General features: G+C 29.0%; 2 protein-coding genes across 2 annotated transcripts; one reads left to right on the top strand and one right to left on the bottom strand.

Moving 5' to 3' along the window:
• Nucleotides 1-813: 813 nt before the first annotated feature.
• On the bottom strand, nt 814-2888 carry LOC119615054 (ribosome biogenesis protein WDR12 homolog). The gene is made up of 5 exons (XM_037971135.1): nt 2590-2888; nt 1845-2526; nt 1358-1604; nt 1157-1289; nt 814-1085 (listed from the first exon to the last, which is right to left on the bottom strand). Exons 1-5 carry the CDS (start codon nt 2646-2648, stop codon nt 920-922), a joined length of 1287 nt encoding a protein of 428 aa, XP_037827063.1. The 5' UTR covers nt 2649-2888; the 3' UTR covers nt 814-919.
• Nucleotides 2889-6759: 3871 nt separating this feature from the next.
• LOC119615052 lies at nt 6760-7574 on the top strand. The gene is made up of 2 exons (XM_037971134.1): nt 6760-6881; nt 6987-7574. The coding sequence occupies exon 2, from the start codon at nt 7019-7021 to the stop codon at nt 7313-7315; it is 297 nt and encodes a 98-aa protein (XP_037827062.1). The 5' UTR covers nt 6760-6881; nt 6987-7018; the 3' UTR covers nt 7316-7574.
• The last annotated feature ends 769 nt before the right edge of the window (nt 7575-8343 follow it).

The following is an 8343-nucleotide window of genomic DNA, read 5'->3' as shown; positions in this document are numbered from 1 at the left end:
ATAGTTATTTTAAAAACTACTTTAAGGTTTTCGTAAAAAATACAGTATAAGTTTTTGTGAAAAAGAACAATATTTGAAAAATATCAAAATCTATACATGACACACAGCAGAAGGGTCAGTGTGGTTACAACCATCAGTACAAACAAATAATATCTTCCCCACTATGATGGCTTAGTGTATAAATATTGAATCCTCCAAAGTCTTGTGATGAGTTTAAAAAGTTCAACAATGGGAGTTTGAGATTACCCCTTGCAGAAAAAAATAATTTGGTTTTGTTTGTGATATTTGTTAATATAATTGAGTATGTAATTTTTATATTTAGGAAATTTTGGATATTTTCATATTACATAAGAAATCTGGCAAGTTAGAAACACTTGATTATAAATGGCCATTTAAATGATAAGTGTGAAAGAGACAAAATATAAACAAATGTCAATTAGCCGGTAGATGCTGATTTTCCGAAGCTTCGCTAGTAGTTGTATAAAAGTAGTAGTAGGTAAAACGGGTAAAATTTTAGTAAGGAAATGGAGACCGAAAATAAGCGAATCGTTATTTTTAAAAGTCATGTTCGAAAATTTTGATGTGTAGTTTGTTGAAGATTATTAAATAATTTAAGTTCAATTCATACAAATTCAAAATTCGAACTAAAAATATTCCTGAAAGATTCCAAAATTTTTTAAATATTTAAAAGTAGTTTCAGAATATTAACTTTTGGCAATCGGAACTTCTACTTAGATCTTAAATAGTTTGAAAAAGAAACCACACTTTTTATGATTTTTTTTTCACTTTTTTCTTTATTTTGTCATAAAAAAACAAACACTTTCTTTTTGTATATTTAAATTTAGTCACGAAGGGAGAAATATTTTCCTGGAAAATATTGTACACATATAAATTTCTATATATAAAACTATTAAATTGTTTATTTGGTATCCATGCTGTTATCATTCGAGGCTAAGGCTTTACGTGACTTATAGACACGTACAGTATTATCAGCACCGCCAGAAACAATATATTTAGGATTAGACCAATCAATATCTAATACTTTATCGCCATGACCTATTAAATCATATAAAGGAGCCTTGGGACTGTAAATTGAAGAAAAACAAATAATTATAAGATTTTTAATTTTAGAGCAAAAATTTCATTTTAAACAAACCTGCGACAATCCCATAGTTTATTTTGATTATCATAAGAACCCGAAACGAATAAATATTCCTCTGTATTTGACCACATAACAGTTTGTACCCATTGTTGATGACCCAAATAGGTGTTGCGTACTACGGAGCCATCTGCAAGTAAATTATTAATTTTTATTAAATAAATCTTTTTATTCTAGTTGTATGTATATCTAACTTACGATTTGTTCTGGGATCATAGAGTCTTATGTTTTTATCTGCCGAAGCTGTTATTATGAGTTTATTTATTGTTGAATAACTGGCATCAAATATAGACTTGTTGGTTGATATTTCCGTTTTAATACCTTCCATATTTAAATCCCATACTTTCATAGTATGATCCCAACTGCTAGTCAGCAGTGTATAATCATCCATCCATTGTACAGCAGAAATACATTCACGATGTCCTTGCAGTGTCATTTGGGGAGTCTAAAAATATAATGAATGTTAGATATCTATAAATATAAATAGTGCATTTTAGGTTTTAAATGAAATCTCTACTTTTTGTGTATCAGAGATGGATTTAAACTTTAGTTTAATGAACAATTAAGATTTAATAAATTTGGAATTTATTTATCTATCTATCCATCTATCAAAATTATAGGGAGATTTTTTCTTTTGATTCTTTTAACTAATTCAATATTGCCATCATAAACACTTCTGACTTACCCTTGTTGAACCACCATCGGGTCTTGCTCTTTTCGAAGTACCTTCTCCTGCTTCATTAATATCCGCCGACCATATTTTCAACATAGTATCCCAGGAACCAGTGGCAAATTTCTGCTGATTCGGACTAACATCAACACCATCAATTCCTCTCTCATGACCCTTACAAACCGATACACATTCCACTGAATTCGATTCAATCTTCCAATCCCATAGCATGGCTGTTTGATCTTGCGAACAACTAACAAATTTACCACGTTCATCATCCAAAGAAACCCAGGCTACTGCTTTTACGGGCATAGTATGACCGGGTATAGTTAGCACATGTTTACCCTTAATAGTCCATATATTAATGGTGTTATCATAACAGCCAGTCAATATCCATTTGCCACAAGTTTTTACCGCTGAAACCCAATCATCATGCAAAAGGCATTCTTGGGGTTCGGGTGCGGGGAATCTCTCCACATATTCCAATTCTATGGCATCTTCAAATGATATAGCCTTCTCTTTTAAATGATCACAAAGACGGCCTCTTAAGTACTCGTCGAATACCAAGAAATCAAATTCCACAGTACGTTTGTCATCATCTAAAGAAGCATGTTGCAGTAGAGTATTAATGAAGCTATTCAATTCCGTAGTGGTAATGGTGGCATCTATGGAATAAGGTACATCGGGTACGGCATATCTAAAAAAAAAAATGTTAGCTATTAAACCTGGATAATTCCGAATTATGCTTTTCTATACTTACTGTTCCTGTTTTGTTTTAAAATGTACTTGTACTTGACCCTCTCCGTTTTCTGTTTCCATTTTAGCTTTTTCTATTTGAACACTAGTTACTATGGTAATTTCTTTACTTTTTCAAATAAATCTTATGCTTTAGAGCATAAACTATAGTTTTTTTTGTTAATTTATATATAAATTTATTTTAATTTATTAAAGTTTTCTAAGTAAATTGTAAAAAATCACGCTGTATTTCACAGTTTTTCTATAAGTTGTTTTTTATTTAAACACGTTTTGACAATTCTCTCACACATGCTAGTTAATGTCAAAAAAGGTGTTGCCAGATTTGTTAGAAATGCGACAATTTGTGTAACCAGATGTATATAGGTGTTGGCATATTTAACCCTATAATGAGATATTAGTAGATAGTATGAAAAATAACAATCGAACTTAGACGAAAAAGTCGACTATCTTGTAAGAAAAAAAGTCGAAAAGTCGATTTTTGAAAAAAAAAATCGAAAAGTCTATATAAAAAAATGTGAAATCAAAATTTTAAAATTGCATTTTGTTGAAAAATCAAATAATACTAAATTGATATAAGTCAACTTTTTATAATTTGCATAATATCCTAATTTAGATATAAGAGCTCAATAATGTAACGTCATTTACAGGATATCTGATATATCGCTTATTTACTACAAGAAGGTCATAAATCAAAAAACTTTGTTTTAAATAAAAAGAAGTTTTATGTTTTGTTACATTTTACTTATTTGTAAAACACATCGCCGAATTTAAACAAGTAAGGAAGTATAGTCGGCCGTGACCGACCATATGCTACCCTACACCAGTTATGAATATTAAATGTGATTTATTTTTCATAATAAAGCTTTTATCTTCTATTACCTTATTCCGATACATTTTAGCAATATATGGATGAAAAACTAATTTTCTGAAAGAGGCTTTATAGGAGGGCTAGGGGCAAATATGGACCAAGCCTGATAAAATTTTGTAAATATATTTATATTTACATAATATTTTATTGTGCTGAATTTCATCGCGATATTTGTGTTTATAAGTTAATTTTGGACATTCAAGTAATTTTCTGAAGGGGACTTTGTATGGGAACTAGGGTCAAATGAGGCCCGATCTCTATGAAATTTGGCAAAGTCATTAAGGCTTGTATAAAACTTAGTTGTGCGGCTTTTTATCAATATACAGGTATATTTAACATAATTATGAGCTCAGAAGCCCTTTTCGGGGGGTTCTGCTGTATGGGGGCTAGGAGTGTGTGCCAAATTTCATCCAATTATCTTGAAAATTGCGACCTGTACCTTGCGCACAAGGTTTACATGGACAGCCAGCCAGCCAGACGGACGGACGGACAGACGGACATAGCTTAATCGACTCAGAAAACGATTCTAAGCCGATTGGTATACTTTAAAGTGGGTATAGGAAGAATATTTTTGTATGTTACAAACATCAGCACAAACCCAATATACCCTCCCCACTAAAATGGTGTAGGGTATAAAAACAAAATCTGATGTATACAGTAGTTGTTAATATGTTTCTCATCTGAACTTAAATTTAATTTTTACTTATCCAATATACATAAGTCAAAGCTTGGGTTTTACTCGCTCACCGGAAATAATAGAACTTTCCGAAAATAGACAAAACTATATGAAATTATTTAATATGACATAAATTCCGTAGATCTTGACCTATAAAGGATTTATTTTATGAGGATCGGTAGACAATTGACCCCACCAATCAGTTGTTAACAATAAATTATTGAAAATTTACAAAATTATGATAAAATTTTACAAAAAACTATTCATTTTGAAAAATTAATCATTCTTTTCGATTTCGTAGAGCTCGACCAATATTTGACCTATTAAAGGGCTTATTCCAAAACTTAGACTTATAAACTAATAAATCCAGAACTAAATCCATATATAAGACAAATTTTTGATAATGCGGGCCTGTTACGTTATGTATCTGAAATATCAAATTAAAATCTTCATTATTTCAAAATAACAAGTGAATACCATTATTAATTTTTTTTTTTATTTATTTAACCAACTTTGTTCAATGAACTTTTATTAAATACCCCACTCTTCCACCACCCGTTCAACTAATTGACTTTACTTTAAAAGCCAACCAACAAAAATTATGGTCATAATGTGAATATGAATTTACAAATGAACTTTTAGTTCATTTCGCAAACCAAAACAATGTTGAGTGCTTCTTACTGCTGGGCCAGTATAACCTCCTTAAGCAGAAGAGACATCCATTAAACACGCACTCAATATTACGTAAATTTAAAGTACACACATTCATTCATTGTTTCTTTTATTCGTTAAAAATTGTTTAACCCAAAAAAACTGGAAGAAGGCATCATTATTATTAATATTAAATAATACTTTGTAATAATTTTGTTTATTGTTGTTATTGTTGCTTTAATATTCATTAATTTCGTTTTGTCAGTGAGTTAATTGCAACACAATTTAGAAATTATAAATTTTGGAGGTTAAGTAGCCAATCAAGTCAAAGAGCTTACTAGCCATTGAGTGGGTGATTGAAGCTGATTGCTTTTAAAGCTGTTTATTTATGGTTATGGATTTAGGGGACTTGATGTAGAAGTAAGGTTAACAGTTTATTTTGAAGATGTATTGGAAGTTGTTTTCATATATAAGTATACTTCAATTATTAATTGTATATAGATAAGTGGCTGATACAATTTAGTTTTCTTGTCTCTTAAGAAAGGTCATTTTAATTAAATAATAAAGACAAAGTGATGGAACAACAACAATAATAACACTTATTATGGTTGTTTCTATTAATATTCAAAGGATTTGATATATTTTTAAAGGATTTTTTGGAGTATTCCAATATATTTTAGCTGTCAGCTTACTATTGGTTAATAACCGATTCCTTTTACATCATGTATGTACATTGTATCTTTGAATTACTGAAATGTATGTATATCTGGTATTTGGCATTGAATTTGTATTTAAATGCATTCATGGGTTCACAATCTGTGAAGTATTTGAGCTATAGCTACGATTTCAATCATTTCAGACATTATTTTTCACTGATTAGATAACAAGAGGAGATAGTTTAAGTAAGTAAGAGCCCAATATCTTGTGATTTTATTCCGTAATCTTCTTTATCAATAAAAACGCAATATTTGTTTGTCGATAAACTAAGGAACTACGAATCCTAATAAGACAAAATTTGTTCAACAGTGATGTAGTCTAGAGATCGCTCAATTACAGGACTTAGCAAAAACCCTTATAAAACTTTCTGAACATCACAGGTAGGGTTCTATAGTTGAAACGAAAAGTCGACTTTTCGACTTTTTTCATTTAGTTAAAAGTCGACTTTTCGACTTTTTGCATTTTATGAAAAGTAGATTTTTCGACTTTTTTCATTTAATTAAAAGTCGACTTTTAGACTTTTCGACTTTAAGTATTTTATAAGTATGTAGTCGACTTTTCGACTTTTTCCGACATTTTTCGACTTTTTCCGACTTTCGATTTCTTTCGACTTTTTGACTATTTTCGACTTCTTTCGACTTTTTTCGACTATTTTTTGACTTTTTTCGAGTTTTTCCGACTATTATAGAGTTTTTGACTTTTTTTCCACTTTTTAAAAATTTTCGACTGTTTTTGACTTTTTTCTACTATTTTCAAGTTTTCGACTTTTTCCGACTTTTTGACCTTCGACTTTTTTCGACAAAAAGTCGATTGTTCGATTATTCGAAAGTCGATTTATAGAACCCTAATCACAGGTGTAAAAATACTACTTTTCAATTTCATTATTTGCCAGTTTCACTATCGAATTAAGATTTAGAATATGTTATTATACTTTCTAATTTTCTAAATTTCATGATTAACATTAAGACTCACTGCAATTAATTAAATTTACTATACAACTATAAAGATGTGACCACATATTGAAAGACTTTCCTTATGGAGATTTAAAAAAAAGTCCAATACAATAATTTTAAAATACACACTCAACACATTAACGTGTTTTGAATTGAAGATGAGTCTGGTTTTAAAAGACCATTAAAATAAACGTTTATTGCAAAAATAAATAACCAAAAAAAAACTTTACAAAAATGTTTAAAAATGAATTTGTAATTGTTTAAAAACAAAATGAACAAACAGAGTTCTCTTAAAAAATAGTCTAAACACACAAAATGAATACCACAAAGAGTTTGAAGAGTAAATTTGAATTGGCTTTTTAAACAAAAAGTCTATAAACAGTGGTAAAATAACAGTAACTGGTATTATTAACGTGTGGAACGTGCATAAGGTAAGATCGGCAAATAAAAGTAAAAAAGTAACGCGGGATTATTTTTTTAAAAGAGGATTAATTTAAATTGGAAAGAAAATTTAAATAAAGTGTTTGCTTTTTTAGAGTGCTAAATTATCGAAAAACAAAAAATCAAAATGAAATCTTTTGCTGTATGTCTTGCTGTCTTGGCCATTGCTGCCTTTGCTTATGCTATGCCCCAACAACGTGAAGGTGCCGCCTATACCAATGAGGCTATACGTCAAGCTCAACAAACTTTCCTGATACCCAAAGATGCCCAAATCCAAAATGTCCAGGAGGGTATTGAATTGGGTGCCTATGAACAAATACCCGGCAATCAACGCATCAATCTATTTGAAATTTTAGGCGATCAAGTTCCCTCAGAAGTAATCAACAACTTACAGGCTCAAGTAGATCAAATTGGTAGAAATTAAATTTATTAATTAGAAAAAAAAAAACTCTTCTTAATCTTAAAAGCACTTTCATTACATTTCATATTGTTATTTATGATCGAAATAAGGTTATGTTTAAAACGGTATGTACCGGATGTAATCTTACGAAAACATTGTTGTTAAATTTTTTTTTGTTATTTAAAACTTATTTTTTTTGTTGTTGAAATTTTTCTGTTTTTGTTTAGTTTTTAAATAATAATAAAAAAAAAATAAATATTTTAGAAAAAATTTTATTATAAAAGATAAAGGAGTTTTATTTATTAACTTTATTTGAAATTAAAAACAAATAACAAGTATTAAAATGCAAGTTACCTTTTTGTAGTTGTTTTTGTAAACTTAAACAATTGTCTCAAATTATTTACTCTCACTTTCACAAGAAACACCATCCCTGCAATTGTTGAAAGCGAGACAAAAAAAAAACGTATTTTTTCCATGCTTGAGAAATCATGTTGTTATTTCTTCCTATTTTTGTTATTGTTTTTAACATTACCGTTAGTTACATTAGTGTTTGTCATTGTCTTTACCTTAAAAGGCATTCATTCATTCATTTGTTATTGTTTTCCTCTGTCTATTATTGATTGACATTTTGTGACATTTTGTTTTGTTGTTTGTGATGATGAGGGAATATTTTGCATAATAAAAGAAATTATTACCTCTAATGCATATTAATTAAGCTAAAAAATCTATTACAAATTTGTTAAAAATTATTAACAAATTTTGTTTCTTTTTTATTAAACACATACTTACGTACCACTAATTTACATAATACTTTTATACTACATTTTAATAATTATTATTTGTTTTATTTATATTTTTATTAATTGTTTATATTCCAAATAAACAATGTATGTAAAATATTAGTTCGTACAAAAATTGAATCTAGTTGGAATACTTTGTTTTTCTACAAATATGTTTAATATGTATGTTCATGGCTATTTGTTGCTTTTTTCAATTTAAGTTTTCGTTTTTTTTTGCATTATGTAATAGTACTTGTGGCCTCTACATTATTT

This window comes from Lucilia sericata, unplaced genomic scaffold (assembly GCF_015586225.1).
Source record: "Lucilia sericata isolate MDLA Ls3-8-SP2 unplaced genomic scaffold, ASM1558622v1 Contig003945F_arrow, whole genome shotgun sequence".
NCBI lineage: Eukaryota > Metazoa > Arthropoda > Insecta > Diptera > Calliphoridae > Lucilia > Lucilia sericata.
Note: the sequence above shows the minus strand (reverse complement) of the source record. Positions and strands in the feature narration are given on the sequence as shown.

Coding starts and splice junctions, on each gene's coding strand:
- LOC119615054 (XM_037971135.1), bottom strand. CDS start 2,648: ATGGAAACAGAAAACGGAGAGGGTCAAGTACAAGTACATTTTAAAACA. Junction 1,605..1,844: donor CCGATGGTGGTTCAACAAGG/GTAAGTCAGAAG, acceptor TTATATTTTTAG/ACTCCCCAAATGACACTGCA. Junction 1,290..1,357: donor CTATGATCCCAGAACAAATC/GTAAGTTAGATA, acceptor ATTTACTTGCAG/ATGGCTCCGTAGTACGCAAC.
- LOC119615052 (XM_037971134.1), top strand. CDS start 7,019: ATGAAATCTTTTGCTGTATGTCTTGCTGTCTTGGCCATTGCTGCCTTT.